Here is a 25,311-nt window from a genome sequence, read left to right as displayed (position 1 = left end):
AATAATGCCCTTTACTTTCCATTTCATATTCAATTTTATAAAACTAGTATTTTTTTAATCTATAATTTAGTTTCATTAGTTAATTCAATATCAATCTAGTTAATAATATTAGAATACTTTTATTCTAAAATTATTTATAATATAATAATAATTTTATATAAGTTAATATTTTAAAATTAAATAATTAAAAACTATTATTTAAGAATGAAACAAATAATTAAGGTATATATATATATATATATGGATTAAGATCCGTTATGAGTGTTCACTTCTTATTTTTAATCAAATAACCGATCGAACCTTATTAGTTAGGTTAAATGGTTGACCATCGAAATTAGTTCGATTGAAGAATGATTAAAATTTTTCAATATTAAATATTAAATACATATTTTAATCTCAAATCCATTAAAAATTAAGACTTAATTATTTTTTAACTATATTAAATCCGTGAAATTCTCAAAACTTAATTAAGTTTTAACCAAAAAAATACCTCTATTAAATTCAAATTAATCTAACTAAAAGTTTGAACCAAACGACCTTAACAATAAAAAAATTATTATTATTTTTTAAGATTTCGGATTTGAGAATCGTATATGCATAGGAGGGAGGGGTATAAAACTAATCCGTTCAGCTCCAAAAGACAAGGGTGGATTGGTCATTTCCAGCATTAAAGTTGGGTTTAAGCCATTTTGCATGGTAAGGAAGGGTAAAAAGGTAAAAGCAATGGAGGCGGTAACTTGTTTATATATGCAGCGAAATTGCTTTCACCCTCCATTATTATTAGCTCTCACTATCTTTCTGAGATATGGAAGACGAAGACCAAAAGGAACTTCAACTTCTCCCTACTCCCCTCCCCATTTCCTCTCGCTCCTCCGATTCTTCTTCCCTAAGGTATCGATCCACGGCGGCGGCGGATCAATACGAAGGTCCTTCACTGGACTTGCAACTATCCATCAACTTGAGGCCAATCCAACAACCATCGAATTGTGTCATAAAAGGTCCAATCTGCGACGCAACAGGAAGCGTGGAGTCGTTGAAATGGAAAGCAGCGGAGCAAATCCGGCAGGCGGCCATCGAGAAAGCTTACGCGGAGCGAGTGAGGGAGCTGACGAAGAGGGAGATGGAGATGGCTCAGTCCGAGTTCTCTCGGGCGAGGAATATGTGGCAGAGGGCGAGGGAAGAAGTGGAGAAAGCGGAGAGAATGAAAGAGAGAGCGACGAGGCAGATTGATTCTACGTGCATGGAGATTACTTGCCAGTCTTGCAGACAAAGGTTTAGGCCTTGAGATCACAATTAAATTTCAATGTTTCTTCCATTTATATATCAAAACTAAAAAACCCTTGTTGTTTTATTCAAAGAAAGCTGACTTCTTTTATTATATATTCCATTCTCCATGGCTGAGTTGTTCTTTCAAGGGTTTCAAACTTTGGATTTAAGCAAACAAAACAATACATTTAATAAACACCTATATATATATGTATGTATGTTTTTGAGATTCCAGCAATGGGTTTTGATTTTACTCTAATAATGAGACCATACATACATACATATCATCTTAAGATCATATGCATCTTTTGCTTTACTATCATGATGCCTGCATGTGAAGAAGAAATCAAAGTAGAAACAGATTAGAGCTTTTGAATTTGAGATGCCAGCAAAGGGTTTTGATTGCATTTTAATGATCATACATCTATATTCAAGTTTATGAATATATAATTGATTATGCACAGCAAATCAAAGTTTTAACAGATAACTTGTTTGATTAGAGCTTTGGAAATTGAGATTCCAGCAATGGGTTTTGCTTGCAATCTAATTGTGAGATCTCATATATATTATCATCTTAAGATCAAGAAGTCCCTTAGTTTCTTTTGCTTTACCAGGATTTAAAGTGGTCTACTGTTGGAACAACGGACTATATATAGTTATAGTGGTGTGTCTGAAACCGTTATTGCATGATCACGATACTTTGAATGATCGCAATAACATCTGTTATATTTGTAATTATGATAAAAGCAACCGAAACACAATTTAAATCCCTGAATTACCAGCATAGATAGCAAGGAATCAATCGACTGCAGACACTGCTGCATTATTGTCCTAATATTTTCGTTTGGTGATACATTATTGTCCTAATATATATATATATATATATATATATATATATATATATGGATATGCATTTTTTAACTTTTGAAAATGCAAAAAGTTACTACTGATATCAGGAGCAGATAGGCAGGCATATCTTATCTGCTATAATTTGTAAGATTGGATCATGTGTTTCACTGATGCTATTCGCACTATCAAAGTGTAAGGCTGGAAAATTATAAAAAAAATTGTATTTATATGAAGAGCAAACTCTGACTTCATTTTTAAGTGTTAGATTTTGATAATCAAGATTTTTTATTTCTCTTAAAATATCCGTGTTTGTCGCTTATTCAACACACATTTTGATATAATTAAATTTTAATCCTCTAAATATATAATGTGATCATAACATATCGAAAAAATATTCATATCTGACACATTCAACCAACATACATTCATGATGATAAAAATGGAAGATTAGTTACAAGTTTTTGCAGCCTGCCATTGAGTTAACACACTTCCAATAGTTTCAAGTCATTTCAAATGAGTACACTCGTATCGGTTATCATAACATATTCGATATCCAACACTCACTACTCGAATATCGTATATGATCATTGAAAATAAAATATTTATGTCACATACATGATCATTGATCATAAGAAAAGAGTCCTACAGGTTATGTGATCATTCATAACATATATATATATATAACTGTTGAAACTCAGTACTGAAAACTTGGCATTGATGAGTCAAACCTGCATTTAAAGAGTCAAGTTTCAGAACCCAGAACCTTGATTTTGATAGAAAAGAAAATGAATGAGAACAAAAAGTTCAAGTAAATTCATCAGCAACAAGACAGAACAGTCTGTATGCCACTTGTTTTCAACTTCCTTTTAACTTTCTTTTCCATAAAAAAAAACCAAACACCCACCAGTTATGTTTGAGATCCCAACGCAAAATAACCGGACATTATTTGGTTAAATTATGATTTCAATCCCTTTATTCTTTGACAAAGGATCCTACTTTAACGTTGGAAGGACCAAAATTATATAATTTGATTTGTTTTGATAAGCTGAAAGCATCAGTCAAATCAAGAGGAGTTCAACAGTGAAGCTTTCATTCAAGATGCTTGTGACAATGGAGTTATAGCTGGTTTTTTTGTCCGCAACCTCCAAACATTACTCTCTTGGAAAAAAAATAGCCGACTCTATTTTCATATGTAATAGGTTAAGAGAAGGTAAGATAGTAGGATGTCTCCAACGTCAGGTTGAGAGTAGCTTCCGTGGGAGACCTCTGACAGTCAGAATTATGAATTGCCCACCATGATACTCGATCCCACGACCACAAGGTTAAGAGCCTTGCGCTTTACCAATTGAGTTGGACGGGCAATAAAAAGGAGTGTATATATATAAGCTTATGATCCAATTATATAGTGTAATTTTTTTAGTTTTAGGATCGATTGATGAAGCAAAACAAATATTGATATTAACATTATGAAATAAAAAGATATTCGTTGAAAAATATTATGAGTTAATCTCAACAATTGATTTCTCTTCTTCTAACGATCCTAAAAATGTGTAAAACAAAAAAATTTAAAATGGGTAAGTGGATCCTAACCCATATATATATAATTAGGATTCACATATGCAATGTAAAATTCTACAGATTTATGATCGTTAGATAAGTGAAAATAGATTGATGAGATTATCTTATCATTATTTTTTTTCTTTTCAATGAATATCTTATTATTTCCCACTGTTAAGCTTAACTTTTAATTTCTCTCATCGAATAATCCTAAAAAAATATAAAACTAAAACATTTTACACTATATAATTGAATTTTAACTCTCTCTCTCTCTTATTCAATAATTTAAGGCATTGATTTGATGAGTTTCAAGACTATCAACAGTGTTGGGGACACTACCTAGTGGGGGCAAAGTACGATGGAGTTTCAAAATTAGGCCCTCATGAAAAGTACATCTTTATTTTCCCTTCAAAGTGATGGAAAATAAAGAAAGGAAAGTACCCTTTATGATTAACTTAATTATTAGTTTTGAGTATTCTTTTGGTTGCAAGAATCTTCCAATAGATTTAACCTAATTCATCATCAAAATGCAAATTAGCTTTTCTTCCCAAATAACAAGTGAATTTTCGGTTATTTAAGCTATGTTATTCCGATTCTTCATTTTTTTGAAGTATTTTTATTCGAAATTCGAAGTATCCGGACATGAGTATACATCAAATCTTGGAAATTTTGAAACCCTGAGTATATCTAGAAATTGTTATAGGGATATGATATATTCAAGTTCGAGTAATATAGATTTAAAGAACAAAGATTTCAAAAATCTTCGATTTTCAAAATTCTATTTATCTATGAGTAGGACTGTAAATGAGTCGAGCCGAACTCGAATATTATGAAGCTTGACTTGATTCGACAGGTGTAAAATTAAGTTTGACTCGAAACTCAAGAGTTTAAAATTTTCAAGCTCGACTCGAACTCGAAATATAATATTAAAATAGATTAAAAAACTCGCGAACTTAAAATTTTCAAGTTTGACTCGAGCTCGAAAAACTTGAATTCAAAATATTCTCATACTTAGCTCAAACATGAATCTTAAGTACATGAAAACATTTTATTGTATTTTTTTTAAAACAACAATAATATATAAAATTGTAAACTGCACAACATTATCCTATTAATATCCGAATTTATTGAAATCATAAAATATCTTTTAAATTCGAAATATTCAAAAAGATATACAACTTTGATCATCAATTTCTCATTCATCACTCAACTGTTTTGAGCATATGAGGTGTAATTATAAAAATCTCATGAAGTAGAATATGAATCAACAAATTCATCATTCGAATCTCCACCTTCACCCCTAAAAAATATGACTCGGAATTTCTAATTTACCATATTCTTCCAACAACCTCTTCGACTGTGTATTTACCAATGAATGATGGAGATTCAAGGAGAGTGGAGTTGGGCAAGAAATGGTGATGAATGGCAAGTGAAAACGTAGTTAATTTCTGGGTTTTTCTTCTTATTCGTTGTGCATTATCACCAGAAAAACAATCATATCGATGGGAGACCGTGGGCTGACATATGACCACTAGCAATACAGGTCCATTTGTCTTGTATTGCTTATTTGGTTACAATCATAGAATTGCAAACACCCATTATTGTCTTCCATAAAGTCGAAGTGCAGGATAAAGCTGTAGGGACAACCCTAGCCAAAACAATCAAACTTCTTGTCATGACAAAACCTTAACATTTGTCTTTTCACATTTGTCCACTTGTTACCATCTGCTGATACTGTTTTTATGTTCCTTTGATCATATGATCAGCTGATTTGAATCCCTAGCTAATCTCTTCCCTTAATCCCATCACTTCCATACTAATATGAATTATGAACAAAGGATCACCCGTTTCCTAGACTGGTTTTATGTTATTAGATTTTCGATCGGTAGAGTTTGTGATTCGAATTTTGTTTTGATATGGATTAAAAAGTTTACTATGTATAAATTAAGAGAAAAAATTATAGTGGATGTAAAGACTCAAACCAAACCTATAGTGTAGGGGTAGAGAGTCCAGGGCACGGACCTTGCCGCACATCTAGTTTGTATAAAATTATACTTTTCATGTTAATTTTTTATTGAAAGTAGAGTTTTGTATTAAAGTAATCTTCTCGCAATATTAGATTTCTTTCTCATCAAATAATTAATCTTATAAATATATAATATTAATAAACAAAATCTTAGAGTCAGTGTGAGGTCTTATAGACTCAAACCCTTGTATTTTCGATATTATTGTAAGGGACATAGCTAGGATGAAATATTGGGAGGAACAAATTACCTAAGCTTAAAACAACAAGGACTTATCAGGTACCTAATATAAAAGATTGGAGGGATAGAAGTTTAATTTTACTTAAATTTAAATTAATAAGGACCTAAAATGTTATTAAACAAAACATTTTGGGAGGGACAAGAATCCTTTTCATCTCTCCATGTACCTTCCTCCCTTATTATAGTGAAGTTCTATCATCTTTCTACATAAATTTTGATATTTTTGTTTCTGATCCTATTTATTTTAATCGTTGTTATTCTCTCGATTATCATAACCCGAGTCAATATTTTCTAATTATCTTTTAAACTCTTGAGATCTAAATATGTGTTTGAACACAAACATTGTAAATCAATGCTCGAATACTATCATTCTAATAATTATAGTATGTATGTTCGAATATGTATCAAATACATGTACGAAACATCGATATCCGAATACGTGTTGTGCAAAGAAGACGGTGGGAAGAAGAAAAAAATCATAGTCAAGAACATGTGGAAACGTGAACCCTTGCCATAAAATTATGGGAGGGAAAGAAAAGAAGAAAAGTAGGGTTGAACTATAAAAGCAAAAAGGGAGAGTTGCAGAGTTTTAGGGTTTACAATGACATCAAACACACAATAATGGAGATTGCATTGCATGGGGGACTTAAACTAATCATAACAAAGAAAATATTCCCATGTCCCCCAACCCATCTTCTTCTAATTATTATGACTTTAAACTTAAAAAAAATGAAATATTTAAAGTGGGGATTGTCAATTCGGCTGTTGTGTTAGAATCTTTGGTGTCCCAAAAAATTCCTTTAATATGGTCAAGAATATTATCATTGAATAAAATAAAATATGTAGGACCAAATTCATAAATCAAATTAATTGATTGAGTTTCATGATTGATTCGATTCCTTGGCCTTTCGTTACACACATAAATTTTGTAACAAGGTTGGCCACTTGTTGAAAAAAAAAAACTAAAACGCGTAATTATGATATATTCATATAACAATTGACATAAAAAAATGTTAATTGAGATCGGACCATACAAAGAAAACGTTAAAAACTCATCTAAAAAAATTCGAACAAAATATAGATATAAACGGATCTAAACCACAACATATGATTAACCTATTGAAAGAAAACCGATAATTGTAAATTAGAGTCGAGCGTCGTGAGAAAACTATCTTCGAACACAAACTGTATATCCAAGTTCAATTAGAGGGTCCAAAGTAGGAAAAATCAACATGATAACAAATAAGTCATATCTTGATCAGTTGATGCATCGTCAAATCTAATATTGAGAAAATTAAACAAAAAATGGTTAAACAGTCGAAAATATAGCAAAAGACAGAAGAAAGTTTACCATAAAGGCAGATGAAAGCGTGTTATAGAGACATAGTTACTGAAAATAAAAAAAATAAAGAAAAAAAGATTCGATATAAGAAAATAAAGGAAAAACGAGGAATACAAACGGTCGACAACTAACATCAAGATCGGTGTCGTCGTCTACCACACAAAGGAAAAGGAAAGAAATATAATTTTATTTGAATATTATACCTACAACTTAAGGGAGAGAGAGGAGGTGTCAAATGAGAAATTTAATCACATACTCAAGAGATTATTAACTTAGTTAAAATTTATAATTGTCAATATTAATTCTATTAAGTTATCTAGAATTATGATTAAACAAAAAAATGATTAAGTGTTAAAAATTAAGTATAATATTATACCGATTAAAAACCACATCATTATAATAGTTAACTATTTTTTTTGTTACAATATGATAACAAGAACTATTTAACTCTCATTGATTTGATTGACATTTTTTTTAACCTAATGTTTAATTGAATTTTTTTGCTTAGTGACCAAAATAGAAAAATGTTTGCAGTTCAATGACGAATAAGATAGTTTAACGAAAAGAAAATCGCGGTTCTCTTCTGTTTTCGGCTTATCCTAAACCGCGGCAACGCTTTAAAATTAGGGCTTTAGGGTCATTTTTTTTCTCCGTACAACAATGGCGAATCGTTCAGAGAAACCGACCTCTAAACCTAAATCGACATTCACGAACCAAAATCAATACGAAACAAAGAAAGAGGAGGGGAAGAAGAGTGAATTTGAGTTCAGTAAGGTCTGTAAGCTGAACCACAACCAAGGGCCACGTCATAAGTATTTCCCTAGCCACAAAGCCGCTCTCTCCGCTTTCCTCTCTCGATTCGAAAATAAAATCTACGACGTTCGTTTCTTCTTGAAAAACCCTACCATTCTTCGACCCGAACATGCCGATCGCAATCGATTTTGGTGCGTCTTTTGCGATACTGATGTTGACGAGCCTAGCATCTCTTTCACTTGGTAAGGCTTTTAATTTGAGGGGTTTTTAACTTTTACATTCTTGTAGATTTTAAATAAAATAGAAGTATTTTTGAAGCTCGGCTCAACTTAGTTTAAGAAATTTGGAATTTGCAGCCATTTATGATCAAGTTACTTGGAGAGGATAAGGAAAATTGGAAATTTGAAGTTTGGATTTGATGAGTGAAATATATCTTCAAAACATGCCGCTAGTTCCTGTGTTTTGTTTAAATTTGATTTAGTCCCTCTAATTAAAAAGTTAAAAATTATATTCTCCTACTTTTTGAATTTAAGAATTTGAGTCCAATCGTTGTTTAAATACTAATAGTATCAATAATTAGTTTAGAATTTTTAAATTGTAAAAGTTCGAGGTAATATTTTTGAAGTATAGGACTAAATACTAAATCTCTATCTTCCATTATGTTCAGGGACTGGCAACATATTTTCACAAAATTTAGGGGATTCGACAAAGATGGCTTTGCCTTTCCTTTGGCATTTCGGTGGTTTATCTCTAATGGGGTGATTTGATTAAACTGACATCTTTTCGTCAAAATTCTCTCTTTCTAACATCTTTTAATTAATATTTTCTGAAATAGCACCCTTTCGGTTGAGCTCGGGGACGTACTTTACCTTGGTTTTTGTTGACTGGGATGCCACGCGTATAAGACGCATCCCCGGGAATACGCTTTCACGGGGTTTTGTTGAGTCGAACGCCACGGAGATAAGGCGAATCCTTGATGACGCGCCTTTCATTAAAAGTCATAAATGTCCATCCGTTTTTTCCCAACTACCCCCTCCTCCTCCCTTATATAAACTCCTTCAACCCCCTCATTCTTCACATCAAAATCATATTCTCCTCTTTTATATAACTCAAATTCTCCAAATATTTGAGTTTTAAATTTTTTATTAGTGGTAAAAAATTTATTTTTAAGTTAATATTTTTTAAATAGTTGTTATATTTTATATTAATACAATTATATAAATATTTTTTATTAAAATAATATTTATATAATTATTATTTATTTAAATTTATTAATTAATTATTTTTTGTACTAATTATATTATTTTTTGTCTACAGTTATAATGGAAAGTGAAATGCTGCTGCGATTTGATGTAAACTATATCTCCAGACATTTTAGTGATATGATAATATTTTTTTATAATTAATGTTAATATTTATTATTATTTTTAATTTATCATGAATTTATATTAATTATAAATTCTTATAATGCATATTATTTAAGAAATTGATCGTATTTTAGAGACATTTATTAAAAACTCACATATACCGACACTACAACGTATTTTGTCATATTTTTCTTCTACTGGGTTCGAGTATATTGCAACAATTATTGGCGGTTGCAAACTCGAACCTGTCCTAATTTCTGCATTGATTGAGAGGTGGAGGCTCGAGACACACATTTTATCTTCCATGTGGAGAGGCTACAATTACATTGGAGGATGTCTCTATGCATCTGGGGCTTCCCGTCGATGGAAATATTATGTGTGGTATGACGGATGGTGATTGACAGTCAATATGCATGGAGTATCTTGAAGCTGCTTCGCCAGAGTTTAATGGAGGTAGAATAGCTTTATCATAGTTGAAAGCTAATTTTAAAGTTCTGAATGAAAATGCTTTAGATGATGATGTAAAGGCATGTGCTCGGACTTATAGTCTACGAATCATTTGAGGAATATTGATGCCCGACAAATCTCGCAACCATGTGCATTGTATGTGTTTGCGACATCTGATTGATTTTGATGAAGCTGGAATATATAGTTAGGGCGCTGCAATTTTGACATTTCTCTTTAGAGAAATGTATCGTGCGACGAATTATAAGAAAACTATTATCGATGGATGTCTCCTGCTTCTGCAATCATGGGCGTGGTCCTGCATACCTTTCTTATGCCCGATCGTCAATGAACCAAACATATTATCCTTATTATTGAGATAATTTTCGAACTAAATTTTAATTTAAATATTTTTAATTAAATAGAGTGATATTTAGTTTATATTATATTTCATAGGTGGTCGATGAAAAGAAAGAATCATAGAGATATACGTACTAGATTAGAGGAAATCTGTTTACTTATTGATACAAAAGCTGGTATGAGGTATGTTTTGAAATCTGTTTAAATATGAATATTTTAATTTAAAATGTTAGATATAATTAGAATATTATATTTATTTGTATTGTATATTTATATTTCAGCTTCAGTGGATATCTTATGCGAGCGATGAAGTAAAGGCTTGTATCCCACTCCACCTGAGTGGGTCATTATAGGTTTGGATGTCAATTGTACCTCTTATATGTTATGCTATTATTGAATGATATCTAGTTGATCGCGTGCTCCGTCAGTTTGGTTGTACGCAATATATTCCTGGAACACTTAGGAATTTAGACGACATGCATAACATAGATAGACGAGGAAAGAAAGAGGTTAACTGGGTGGTGAGACACAGAGATTGTATTGCACTTTGGGAGAACCAGTATGCACAGTTGGCCCCAATTTTACGTTGAAACTGGTCATATGATTACGGATAACTATATGAACTGATTTAATGAAAATGGAAAACCGTTTTTACTTTCGGCGGAAGCACGAGGAGTTAACATTCCTAGGTGCCGAGAGAGACGTCCACCGTCTCAATATCATCGTCCCCCGACTCGTGGACGGAGAGAAAGCGCCTAGGAATGTTAATCCTTCGTGCTTCCACCGAAAGTAGAAACGAATTTCCATTTTCATTAAACCAGTCCATATAATTATTCGTAACCATATGACCAGTTTCAACGTAAAATTGTCGAGGGACCAACTATGCATACCGGTTCTCCCAAAGCGCAATCCAATCTCTGTGTCTCACCACCTAGTTAACCTCTTTCTTTCCTCGTCTATCTATGTTATGCATGTCGTCTAAATTCCTAGGTACTCCAGGAATATATTGCGTACAACCAAACTGACAAAGCACGCGATCAACTGAATGTCACTCAATAATAGCATAACATATAAGATGTACAATTGACATCCAAACCTCTAATGATCCACTCAGGTGGGGTGGGATGTAAGCCTTTACTTCATCACTCGCATAAGGTATCTACTGAAACTGAAATATAAATATACAATTCAAATAAATATAATATTCTAATTATATCTAGCATTTTAAATTAAAATATTAATATTTAAACAGATTTCAAAACATACATCAAACCCAGCTTTTGTATCAATAAGTAAACGGATTTCCTCTAGTCCAATAGGTATATCTCTATGGTTCTTTTTTTTCATCGACCACCTATGAAATATAATATAAATTAAATGTCACCCTATTTAATTAAAAATATTTAAATCAAAATTTAGTTCGAAAATTACCTAAATAATAAGGGGAATACGTATGGTTCATTGACGATCGGGCATAAGAAAGGCATGCGGAACCACGCCCATGATTGCAGGAGACATCCACCGATAGCAGTTTTCGTATAATTTGTCGCACGACACATTTCTCTAAAGAGAAATGCCAAAACTGCAACGCCCCAACTATATATTCCAGTTTCATCAAAATCAATCAGATGTCGTAATCACATACAATGCACCTGGTTGCGAGATTTGTTGGGCATCAATATTCCTCCAATGATTCGTAGAATATAAGCCCGAACACATGCCTTTACTTCATAATCTGAAGCATTTTCATTCAGAACTTCAAAATTAGCTTTCAACCATGATAAAACTATTCTACCTCCATTAAATTTTGGCGGAGTAGCTCCAAGATACTCAATGCACATTGACTGCCAATTACCATCCGCCATACCACACATAATATTCTCATCGACGAGAAGCAACAGATGCATAGAGACATCCTCTAATGTAATTGTAGTCTCTCCACATGGAAGATGAAATGTGTGTGTCTTAGGCCTCCACCTCTCAATCAATGTAGAAATTAGGACATGTTCGAGTTTGCAACCGCCAATAATTGTTGCAATATACTCGAACCCGGTAGAAGACAACTATGGCAAAATACGTTGCAGTGTCGGTATATGTGGGTTTTTAATAAATGTCTCTAAAATACGATCAGTTTTCTAAATAATATGCATTATAAAAATTTATAATTAATGATAAATTTAAATTAAAAATAATAATAAATATTAACATTAATTATAAAAAAAATTACCATATCACTAAAATGTTTGGAGATATGATTTGCATCCAATCGCAGCAATATTTCACTTTCCATTATAACTGTAGACAAAAAAATATAATTAGCACAAAAAATAATTAATAAATTTAAATAAATAATAATTATATAAATATTATTTTAATAAAAAAATAATATTTATATAATTATATTAATGTATAACAACTATTTAAAAAAATACTAACTTAAAAATAGTTTTTTTACTATTAATAAGAAATATAAAACTCAAATAGTTGGAGAATTTGAGTTATATAATAGAAGATGATTTTGGTGTGAATAATGAGGGGTTAATTGGTTTATATAGAGGAGGGTAGTTGGGGGAAAAGCGGATGGGCATTTATGACTTTTAATGAAAGGCGCGTCCCCGGGGATGCGCCTTACCCCGTGGCGTCCGATTCAGCAAAACCCCGTGAAAGCGCATCCCCGGGGATGCGCCTTACACGCGTGACATCCCTGTCAGCAAAAACCCAGGTAAAGCGTGTTCTCGGGGATGAGCCTTTGTGCCACCTCAGCCGAAAGAGTGTTACTTAGGAAAATATTGGTCAAAGGGTGTTAGAAAGAGAGAATTTCGTTGAAAAAATGTCAGTTTAGTCAAATCTCCCTGTAATGGCATTGTTTGAAAGCTAGTCTTAAGTGTTTTTGGTTCTTTGAATAGTGAAAATGCTATTAATACACGGCGGATGCGCATCACTTGAAGAATTTGAAGCATTTTCTCTGGAAGTACGGTGGTGAGATGGAACAATTGGACAAATATAGGATACTGGAAACTGATCTAACTAAGGTGTGACGGTTAAATTGTTCTAAAGAAAGCTTGTAATGTTAATTATGTGATGGGATTTCATTTTTGGTCAATGTAGTGGGAGAAGAAGTGCGAGTCTTTGAAGGGTGAAGCAATGGCAGCTCCTATTGAAGGGTCTTGTGGAGTTGTATATGGAGCTTCAAATGATATCCACAATAAAGTTAACTTTAAAAAAACTAATAATCTTGGACAAAATACTCTTAACAGTCTTAAACCAAGTTATTCAAATGTTGTTTTGCCTTTACAATACAATACAAATGAGTATCAGATATCTAATTCAAGATTCCCTGAAGTTAAAAACTTTGGGTCAAGTTTTCATGAGGCTAACTTTTCTTTGCATGTGGGTGTGCATTCCAATACGAGTTTGTTGAACTCGGATGATTTGACAGGTATGAATATCTGGTTATTTGATATTTTCCTTATTTAATCTAGTGCTAGTTATTTCTATGATATTTCAGCGAAACTTCCTTGTATGAAAATGAGACTAAACTGAATTACTAGTTTGTTCTATGTTCTTTGTGATGCTTTTCCAGCTGATAGCAGTAGCCAACAAAATCTTCTTTACAACAGTGGAATATGCTTGGGGAATGCTTACCTGAACAATATTGGGGTAAGTTTATTATGCCATGCTCTTTCCTTATGCAACTAATCTTATTTTGTTTCCACGAAATTGTTTTGTGACTGTTCTATGCTAAAATTTGAAATCATCACATAATAACATCTATTTTTTTTTATAGAAGTTGGAGGTCTCATTAAAAACTCCCTTCGTATTCGTTCACATACTAAAAGTATGTTAACGAACATTGGAAGGAAGAAAAGAGTACCTCAAATTTTATTGATAATAATACCCGATACAAAAGACACCACGGAATATCCTCTCATGGTGATGTACACCATTACAACAAACACCTTAACCCTATATAACCTCATCCAAAGCCACAATCTAATCACCTTCTAATTACACCACTAGCAGTAGGATTAAAACAACGCAACAGAACATAATACAAATTAAAAGCAACACCTACAACCATATAGATAAAAACAAAACCACAATTGAAGAGACAAGATCTAATGAGACTCGTCTTCTTCAGGAGCCCAAGAGTTTGGTTTGAATGAAGGCTCTATCTCATGCACCATGACCTTGAAGAAGTTGTCATCAACCTTCAATTCCACCATCGCATCAATTCTCGCATCAGCCTTTATGAGGACTTGAATTTTTGCCCGATCAAAAGATGATGGAGACTGACAACTTTCGTCGATAGCTAGTAATAAACCCCACTTATCAACAATGTTCTTGAAAGTATCCCAATTCCATGCGTGAAAAGGAACACCCTCGCAAACTAACCATACTCGACGACACTCCATTACCAAACTCTCTGACCAAGCTTCGACTATGGAGAATCACTCTGCGAGAATATTTGATTTATTGTTCTTCACACTTCTCAATGAAGCATTGTCTTCGAAAATCATTAAAATCGCATTACCAGCAGCTCTCATTAAGGTAAAGCCAGTGAGGCCCTTCGCTTGCATTTGTCTAGCGAGATGACCAATTTTGACAAAGTCCTTGCACCACCCCACTAGACAATTGCTCAACACCTGAAGTTTTTCTTCATCTATAACACCTTCAACTTTATAATGATTCTTCCTCGAATCATCTTCCATCTCGGACTTGCGAAGAACACCTGACGAGGACTTCCTCCAATAGGAATGTCGAGGTTTGAATTTAGCATAAGAAACGCCAACTTTGCTGTCATCGATACGAGAGCCATTCATTTTTGAGATCGCTCTCCTTGCTTCTTCAATAGTTGCATACCGAATAAACCCAAAACGGACTCCTTTCGAGTTTCTTTTTTTAGGAATGAAGGCATCAATAACATGACCATGTGTGCCAAAAATAGACCCAAGTCTCTTCCAATGGATCATCTCTGGAAGGTTTTCGATAAAAATCGTGAAACAACCATTTCTGATCCCATTTCCGATTCTTGGATGACCATCCTTCAACCAATTTTGAAACTCATTTTTTCTCCTTCTCGTTACTTCGGAAAACTTTTCATAGGAGTACCCTTTCATGATGCTCTCCTTGGTTCCATCCTGAACAATATCAGCGATAGGTAAAGTTGGTGATGTTTGCACTACAGAATTAGTTCCGAGCTTTTGTTTCCCTCCTTGAGAAGAAGACAGTCCATTGTCATCAATCCTACCAACAGGAGGGTGACAGTCTGAAGTAGCTTTAGCAGAGCAATTTTTCAAACGCCTGGTTGATAAAGGACTATCACCCAACCTCGCTGAAAATACTCTTGAATTTTGCTGCTTTTGGGGCGAAGGCGATTGCCTGAAGGTAGTGCCGTCGGCCTCAACTGTCCAACCTGCCTCACGGGCCAAGGCGGCCAGTACATCGTTCATATTAGAACGCTCTGAGAGATGGAAATTACCAAACTGCCGCAATCCGGCCAGCATACGTCTAGTGAAGGCTCGCCTGTTCCGTCTCCGGAGCTTTGTCCTTTCCTTTTCGCTCTCCCTCTCACGTTTTTCCTTGCCGGAAAATGAAAAATTGATTGCATTGTCAGGTCCAGAGGAAGTACTAATGGAGTTCACAGACGCTGCACCTGCCGCAGTTGTTGCAGCTAAACCACTAGTACGCCTGTGCTTAGACGAGCGTAGAGGTTCCATGGAGAGATCTGGGAAAGATGATTTACAGTACACTGGAAATAGAATTGATTTTCGACACTAGGAAAGGGAGTTATGGTCGCGAGAAGAAGCTGAGTCCGGTGGTGAGGCGGTGACGACCACTAGCGGCGGGAAGAGGCGTAAATCGGCGGTGAACTTCGAGCAGATCTGAGTCGATTGAATGTCTCAATCGCAAATCTAAAGCCAGATTTGGAATCACCTTGAGTCGGTGAACTTCCCAGGAGAAAAAAGCTTCAAACGGTGGTCGGAGTATGGCGGCGGACGGCGGCGGCAGCGGACAATGGGTGGATGTCGGAGGAGAGAGAAAAATTTTCAAAAGACGCCTGGGCTATTGTAATTCGAAATTTGAAAACACCTTGGTTAGAGAGAAGCTGGAGCTTCTCTCACTAACACGTGCGTCAATAAAACATATCACATAATAACATCTATGGGGGTGTCCTTCTAGTTTCTTTAGTGGGATTTCACAAAGTAGTTTCTTCGTATATGATGTTTTAGTTATATTCTTCACAAATATATATTCTCATACAGGTCTGCCAAGCGTATCAAACGGAAAGTATGGTGAATGAAGAAAGCAGTTCCCAGGGTAATGCTTTAGTTACATTTTGGTTTCATATAATTATGTTCGCGTGTGCTAAAAGAATTATACTATGGTTTTCTGATTGCTAAGTGGAGAGATGCTCCAAGGAAAAATATTTTTTTTCTCATCGTCTTATGATAATTTTTCTTCAGGTTCGCAGATCTTAACTCAAGTATCTTCCATTTCAACAATAGATGCCGCGGAAAATGTGCATTCTGGAGCACCCCCTCCCTGGCTTGAGGTAGCTGATCGAACTTTGCTAAACAATCAAGTAAAACCAGCTTTAAGTAGATTTATGTCATCAAACAAGTCATGGAAATCCCATAAGTTGAATCCAAAAAGGGTTGGGGCTGCTTCGGCTGAAAAGCGAAAGATGGAGCTGGAGAAAGAGAAGCAAGGGGAGATTGTGGAGAGTGATTGTGATGCTAACTGACTTCGTAATTTTGGTAGAGTTTGGCAGTCTGGTAGCAGGAAGGAATCTAGAAAAGAATTTGAGATTGAAAAACAGAAGTTCCTAAAGGTTGAAAGCCACTCTGAGATGCCAGTTAAGATACAGCTTTATGTCAGTAAACGGATGGTAAGCACACATCATCGTATGCAATGTCTTTCTAAGAGTTAGTGTCTCATAGATAGAACTGCACTAAAGAGCATGCGCACTATTCCATGCTCACTTAGGCCATCAGCTTGAATGATTTTCATCTGGGTAAAATAACACGTCGGTATGTATAATAGTGCAGAACTTATAATGGCAATACTAAAGTCGGCCAAACTGGTCTTCGGGTTATCTTGTTAACAACAAAAGGGTCTATTTGTAGAATGTCTTTTAGTTTGCTTAGAAATGCAACCATTCAACTGCATCTTGAGGATCGACTTTAGTTTTGAGTATTTGCTAGGAAGAAGCTTTCTTCTTCTTGAGAGGATAACAAATGTAACTGACTAAGCTTGCTATTAATGGCTTTAACTAATTATAATTTCATTCTACATTTGCCCAATTTACCTTCCCCCCCCTTTTTTTACAGCGAAAAGATTCTGGGAAACAATGACCAGTTATCATGCAAGGAAAGACGACCCATGTGAAGCTGACTGTCAAATAATCAAGTAGTATTCTTCTGTTTTCCCCTCTACGGTTAATGTAAATTTTCACTATGAGAAACTTCTAGGAAAGAGAGGAGTAGGTCATGGACTCGTGGCGATTTCACCCTGGGATATTTAGCAACTGTGGAGATTCCCTAAATGTATTATTTTCTCCATCCCTGAAAGTTGTGTACAGTGTACACCATAATAAATGGTTTCCCGTTTCCCACATTCTTTTAGTTGTCTCATAAATGAATGTATGTGCCTATTGTTTCTGAAGTAATCAGATTTGCTATACTGGATTGAAAAGTGGATTTCTGACCTTTGGTGCCCAGATTGTACATATAATTGGCAAACCTTACCATGCGCTACTTTCCCTTGATTTATCATGAGATTCAACTCGTGAAAGATTATCGTTAGAGCTGTTAGTACTAACCAAGTGCCGTATATATATCTATATATCTATGTATATATATGTTCTCTAAATTTACACACATGAACAAAATATGCAGCAAGGCAGACACACTGACACACCCTTCAATTTGGGCTGTCCGAGTGCCTACTGTTCATTTACATGCATGAACAACATTCAATTCTGGTCCAGGTACTCACACTCTCCAATGCTGAAACGTATTGCATGAATCTTGCCTATTTGAGCCTGATTTTCATCATTAACTATGTGAGGATAATTATGTTATATATATATATGGCTCCCCACCTATTATATTCCGGATGTGACACTAATTTTTCTTGTATAACTTTTGTAAAGCCAAATGGGATGATCTCTATTCACAAATGTTATGATATCCGACCGGTAGAAATGATGCCATTGATTGTTCTGTTGCTGCAGGTAAAGAGGGCTATATCTCTATCTTAACCGTCTCAGAAGAGCAAAACCTTGTAGAATTTGATAGATTTGAGATCCTAAAGTTCCAGAATTTTCCTTTAGCAGAAACCAAGTTCTCTTCGCAGAGGAATTCCCAGGAAAACCATTTCTCAATCGTCCTATTAACATCATGTACTACAACATCAGTCGCCTTACCAGCTCTGGCTAACATGCTAGCAGTGTAGATGGTTGACATCCTGCCTGGTGCTTCCGGTGCGTTCCCACTTGGTCCGTCCACCACCACTAATCCCATTTAAGCTGATACACTTCTTGTGGTAAATTTCTCGATGCCAATTTGCAAGTTGATTGCTGGAGCAGACTTGTACGAGGTGCTCAAATAGGATTTTCCTTGGCATGCTTGAGCATGTTGTATGCCTTCCTAGCTGGTACCTGGTACTCAACCTTATAAATTCGAGTCCCATTAGAATCCGCTTTGTTTTGACTTATCTTGTAAGGGTCATCCTCGAGAAAAAGAGTTTTCCCTCCTTCATTTATAGATGATAAGTTGAGGTACTGCGGTTGAAGACCAAAAACAAGGAGGTTACAAGGTGCTTTACTGGTTATGAGATTTGAAAGAAACATGAATTCCTTTGGCATGAGAAGAGTTTCATCGGTGGTGGTTCTATGTGGACCCGACTCGACCCCTGGTGCATTTGATTGTACCTTAATGCATTCAGAAGGCGGTGGTGAACACTCCTGTTCAACAGACGATGACAAAGCAGCAGCTTGGGATGAAGAATATGTAGTAGTAATTGCGACGTTAAGAAGTCTTAAAATGGAAAGGCACGCCAGGACGAAAACAAGCACCGGAAGTAGTTTCTTTCCCGGAAATTTCATCCTTCTAGCAGTTCCGTCCAATTCCAGGCTGGCGCCCGAGGCTGCAGAACAAGAAAACTGAACTGATGAAATGACCGGAAGGGCACGAGACTGTGATACTTCAGGAGGCATTTTCTTCCTTTTCGAGCACTACGTCCGCCACCATCACATCCTCCTCCTCCCAAGGTAATTACAAGTTGGTTTGCATCTGGTCATTATTATGTTGTCATTCTTCAAATCATCTCGAGTGAGAAAGAAGAAATGACTTTTAGCTTTTGTTTCAAGGGTTAACTTTTCCTTTATTATCAGATGTCAGTGAAGTCACCTAATTTGCATGAATTGATTTCAGCATAGGCTCATTTAGGGCATTGTTTAATTGGTTCATCTCTGTATTTTAACTGTTTTAAGCTTATTTGGTGGAGGTCCCCCTTGTTTGTTACTTGATCATTTTCAGTCATTATTTATTTATTTATTTACTTATTTTGTGCAGTTATGTGAAATTGTTAGGTCTTTGATTTATAACAAGCCTTGTTACGGAAGTGTCAGGTTTGCACCTGAAATTTGTGAGAAAGGATTGTAGAAGAAGAAGAAAAGGCAGAAAACAAATTCTTAATTTTCATTCATAATTCTCATTTTTTCCATTACATTCTATATATTGCTCAGTTTGCTAAATTATTTAGTTACAACTGTAAGATTCTTTCTAACAAAATAACCGTTCCTGTCCAACTCAGCTATGGCCCGATTTCATCATTGTTTCTAACTTCCTTCAGCCCAGATGTCCTCCTTAGCCCAGTTATCCTCCTTAGTCCAATTGCCCACGCTAGCATCAGATAAAGAATCAGGTAATTTCGAATTCCCCAATTCATTTCTCAATTCCCCCATTCTCTCATCACCAATCCCTAATTCTTCACCCCTAATCCCTAATTCCCCTTCCAGGACCATGACAATACCTCCTCCTGCAGTCGATGCTTGTCCCCAAGGATCGAAGTCAGGAAATTGTGACTTCAACACTGTAAAGTCTTCCCATGTAGCACTTTCTAGTCCCAAATTCGCCCATTGAATCAACAATTGAGTTACTGCCTTTTTGTCTTTCTTCACCATTTGCTTGTCTGATACCAGAGATGGAAAAACACGAAGCTGTCCATCCGCATTGACTTCTGGTGGATCTCGAGAGGTAACTGTCTTGTTCCCAATCTTCTTCTTTAGCAAACTAATATGAAAAACATGGTGTATCTTTGAACTGTCAGGCAATTGCAGTTTATAAGCCACTGACCCAATTCTTTCGATGACTTTGTAGGGTCCATAGTACCTTGCAGACAACTTCAAATTTTTTCTGAGGGCCACCGAGATTTGTCTGTAAGGTTGTAATTTGAGGTAAACTTCATCACCAACTTAAAGCTCTCTATCACTTCTCTTTTTATCAGCATAATATTTCATGCGTTGCTGTCCCCTATCTAGCTGGTCTTGTAGAACAATATTCATGTTGTCCCTCTCTTGTAATAATTGCTATACATCTGCTACTTTAGAGTCTGTTAGCCATGTCATAGTAGGGGGAATATATCCATACAAAGCTGTGAATGGAGTTGCTCCCAAAGCAGTATGGAAACTTGTATTATACCACCATTCAGCTTGTGATAACCGCTTACTCCAATTAGTAGGCTTCATAAAACACATTCCACGCAAATACTGTTTTAGGCACTAATTTAGTCTCTCTGTTTGACCATCAGTTCCTGGATGGTAAGCTGTAGTGAATAGGGCAGTAGTTCCTAGGAGCTTCATTAATTCTGTCCAAAAAAGGCTAGTAAAAATTTTGTCTCTATCAGATAGAGCTATCTTTGGTTGCCCATGTAGTTTATAAATCTGATCCAAGTAGATTTTAGCTACATCTGCTGCAGTGAAGGGATGCACCAAGGGTAGAAAATGTGCATACTTGGTAAACTTGTCAATAATAACCAGGATGCAATTATACATGTTAGAAGTAGGGAGACCTTCAATAAAGTCCATTGTAACAAATTCCCAAGCTTGTTGAGGAATTGGAAGAGGTTGTAATAGTCCTGGTTTTAACACATGTTCATCCTTTATTCTCTGACAGATATCACACTGCTGCACATAGCTTTTAACCATGTTTTTCATCCCTTTCCAATAGAAATAAGATTTCACCCTGTGGTAGGTAGCTTGTATACCTGAATGGCCACCTTGTGGTGAATCATGTAGAGCTTGTAGATTCTGTTGTCTTAAAGAACCAGTTTCCCCAATATAAACCTTCCCTTTATATCTTAAGATACTTCTGGAATAAGACCAGTCTGCCTCTTGCCTGGAAATAGCTAACTTAGTAACCATTTCAGCAACTAGGGAATCACCTTGATAACTTTGTTCAACCTCTTGAACCCAAGTAGGAATGACAACAGTAGCAGTCATTTGTTGTAACTCTACTTCCTCCTCATCTCTTCTGGATAATGCATCTACTGCCAAATTGTGTCTGCCCTTCATGTACTGAATAACATAATCCAGTCCCAATAATTTTGTAAGCCCTTTTTTCTGTATTGAAGTAGTGAGCTTCTGTTCCAGTAAATGCTTAAGAGCTTCATGGTCTGTTTTAATAATAAATGGCCCTCCTTCTAGGTAATGTCTCCATTTAGAGATAGCCATGAGTATGACTAGGTATTCTTTTTCATAAATGGATAGATCTAATTGCTTAGGTCCCAATGCTCTGCTTAAATAAGCCACTGGTCTGCCTTCTTGAGACAAAACTGCTCCTATTCCCCTAGAACTTGCATCTGTCTCCAAACATTGATAACTTTGTTCAACCTTGATAACTTTGTTCAACCTCTTGAACCCAAGTAGGAATGACAACAGTAGCAGTCATTTAGTAACCATTTCAGCAACTAGGGAATCACCTTGATAACTTTGTTCAACCTCTTGAACCCAAGTAGGAATGACAACAGTAGCAGTCATTTGTTGTAACTCTACTTCCTCCTCATCTCTTCTGGATAATGCATCTACTGCCAAATTGTGTCTGCCCTTCATGTACTGAATAACATAATCCAGTCCCAATAATTTTGTAAGCCCTTTTTTCTGTATTGAAGTAGTGAGCTTCTGTTCCAGTAAATGCTTAAGAGCTTCATGGTCTGTTTTAATAATAAATGGTCCTCCTTCTAGGTAATGTCTCCATTTAGAGATAGCCATGAGTATGGCTAGGTATTCTTTTTCATAAATGGATAGATCTAATTGCTTAGGTCCCAATGCTCTGCTTAAATAAGCCACTGGTCTGCCTTCTTGAGACAAAACTGCTCCTATTCCCCTAGAACTTGCATCTGTCTCCAAACAAAAACTTTTATTGAAATCAGGTAATGTTAGGACAGGAGCATGACACATTGCACCTTTTAAAATTTCAAAACCAGCTTTACTTTCCTCTATCCATTGAAACTGGTCCATCTTTAACATAGTAGTTAAAGGCTTAGCAATCTCTCCATATCCTTTTATGAATCTCCTGTAATACCCTGTCAGCCCAAGGAAACCCCTTAAGGATTTAAGAGTTTTTGGCAGCTTCCATTGTTGCATTGCCTGTATCTTTGCTGGATCAGTAGCCACTCCCTGCTTAGATATAATATAGCCCAAATATTCCACCTCCTGTTGACCAAAGAAGCATTTTGTTCTTTTAGCAAACAGTTGATTCTGCTTAAGGACTTCCAAAACAGTCCTAAGATGCATGGCATGTTTCTTTAGATCAGGACTGTAAATGAGTATGTCATCAAAGAAAACTAATACAAATTTTCTTAGGTAAGGACCAAACAACTTGTTCATTAATGCCTGAAAAGTGGCTGGGGCATTTGTTAATCCAAAAGGCATAACCTTGAACTCAAAGTGACCATGATGAGTCCTAAAGGCTATTTTAGGAATGTCTTCAGGAGTGATTCTAATCTGCCAATACCTTGATCTTAAATCCAACTTAGAAAAATAGGCTGCTCCAGTCAACTCATCCAACAAATCTTCCACTACAGGAATTGGAAATTTGTTTTTTATAGTTAAGGCATTCAATTGCCTATAATCAATACACATTCTCCAACTTCCATCCTTCTTCTTGACCAACAAACAAGGAGAAGCAAATGGGCTTTTACTGGTCTGTATTATAGAAGAAGACACCATTTCCTTAATTTGTTTTTTCACTTCTGACTTCTGATGATAGGGCATCCTGTAAGGTCTAATGTTCACTGCTTCTGTACCCTCTTTTAGTGTAATAGAATGATCATGTTCTCTTGGAGGTGGCATCCCTTTTGGTTCCTCAAAAACAGCTAAATACTCCTCTAATAAACTCTTTAATTCCACGGGTACCATGTTAGTTCTAATTTCCCCACTTAGCATAAAAAATTTCCCCTGTTATATCACTGTTCTTCCCCATCAATTTCTGCAATTTACTGTCTGAAATCACTTTGACAGTAGGTGAATTCTGTTTTCCTCTTAAAGTAATCTCCTCCCCATCTTTTTTAAAACTCATGGTCATATTATTGAAATTCATCAGTAGTGGACTATACTTTTTCATCCAGTCCACTCCTAGCACCATATCACTTCCTTCTAGAGTTAAAACTCTGAAGTCATGTTCAAACTGAGAACCCTGCATTCCCCATTTTAACTTTTTACTCATGGCTGAACTGTACAACTTTTCACCATTAGCAACTGTAATGGTCAAAGGATGAGTTTGCTCCAATTCCACTCCTTTGGACCATTGACCAGTTATAAAACTGTGTGTGCTTCCACTGTCTATGAGAATGTTTAGAGGTCTCCTAGATATGTGTCCTTGAATCCTCAATGTGTGGTGGCTTGTCTGCCCTGTTATAGCATTTATAGAAATTTCTAGCTCTTCTTCTACAGGGTCTGTTGCAATAGCCTCATTATTTCCTATTTCCAGAATTTCAAACTCTCCTGTATCCTCCATTAAATTTAATTGTTTGACCTTGCATTGATGTCCTGGACTAAATTTCTCTCCACATTTATAACATAATCCATGTGTCCTTCTATACTCCACCAATGATTGTTTACTCTGGTTCAAATTCTGAACAGCTCCTTTTTGTGATTGATTCAAATTAGTGTGTGGGACCTTGTAGTTGAAGATCTGTCCTGTAGATACTGCTCTAGGCTGGAGCCTCAGTTTCCTGTTTTCCACTTCCCAAGTCAATTCCACTAATTTAGCCAATCTAAAAGCAGTAGCTAAAGTTGTGGGATTATGAATTTTAACCCTGTGCTTAATTTCTTCTTTCAATCCACTCAGGAAACTAGAAACAAAATACCCCTCCTCCAAAAATGGACTATACTGCAGCATGTAAGACCTCAACTCCTCAAACTTCTCTTGATAGTCTTCTACAGAATTCTTTTGAATCAGCTTGTTAAACTCTTCCACAATGTCATTACAATTCTGATCACAGAATCTATGACTTATATCTGCTGTAAATTCATGTCAGTTCACCTTATGTTTCTGAGCTATATAGCCATCAAACCAGGTCTCAGCCTTCCCTGTTAAATACATGGTAGCTAATTCTACTTTCTGACCTTCAGGTACTCTAAAGATTGAGAAATACTTCTGACATTTTTTTACCCAGCTTCTAGGATTTGTTCCATCAAACATTTGAAGTTCTATTTTTGGTCTAAAAACATAACTTGAATGAACATCTTCCACAATGGATGATTCTCCCATTTTTGTTATATTCCCCCCCCCTTTTAATTTTTGCACATCCACTCTAGCATGAGGTTGATTTTCACAAAGTGGAGGTGTATTAACAGGTTTAGGAGCTAATATTCCCGGTTCACCAGTTTTAAATGTATACTTCTCATGCTCACCAAGAACAGTAACCAAACATGGAAGCTTACCTTCTTCTTTGTTTTGTTTTGCAGCTGCTGGTGGTTGACTCCTTTCTAACCGAGGTGAATCTTTTTCCTCAGCTGCCTGATTGACCAACTGTAGGATTCTCTGCAAATAGACTCTATTTTCAATCATCCCCTCTTCCAATGTTTGTATCCTTCCCT

The 25,311-nt window shown here is 35.5% G+C and overlaps 1 protein-coding gene and 2 pseudogenes across 1 annotated transcript; 2 read left to right on the top strand and 1 right to left on the bottom strand.

Annotated features, from left to right (window-relative positions):
* Positions 1 to 769: 769 nt before the first annotated feature.
* LOC120148038 (protein indeterminate-domain 16-like) lies at positions 770 to 7,801 on the top strand. Its single transcript, XM_039161239.1, has 2 exons — positions 770 to 1,285; positions 7,767 to 7,801. The coding sequence occupies exon 1, from the start codon at positions 806 to 808 to the stop codon at positions 1,283 to 1,285; it is 480 nt and encodes a 159-aa protein (XP_039017170.1). The 5' UTR covers positions 770 to 805; the 3' UTR covers positions 7,767 to 7,801.
* Positions 7,802 to 7,913: 112 nt separating this feature from the next.
* Positions 7,914 to 17,471, top strand: LOC120148031 (annotated as a pseudogene).
* Positions 17,472 to 18,329: 858 nt separating this feature from the next.
* On the bottom strand, positions 18,330 to 19,618 carry LOC120148026 (annotated as a pseudogene).
* Between the last annotated feature and the right edge of the window lie 5,693 nt (positions 19,619 to 25,311).

This window comes from Hibiscus syriacus, unplaced genomic scaffold (genome assembly GCF_006381635.1).
Source record: "Hibiscus syriacus cultivar Baekdansim isolate YM2019G1 unplaced genomic scaffold, ASM638163v2 tig00110946_pilon, whole genome shotgun sequence".
Lineage (NCBI taxonomy): Eukaryota > Viridiplantae > Streptophyta > Magnoliopsida > Malvales > Malvaceae > Hibiscus > Hibiscus syriacus.
The sequence above is the reverse complement of the archived record's forward strand: the minus strand, read 5'-3'. Positions and strand labels throughout refer to the sequence as shown.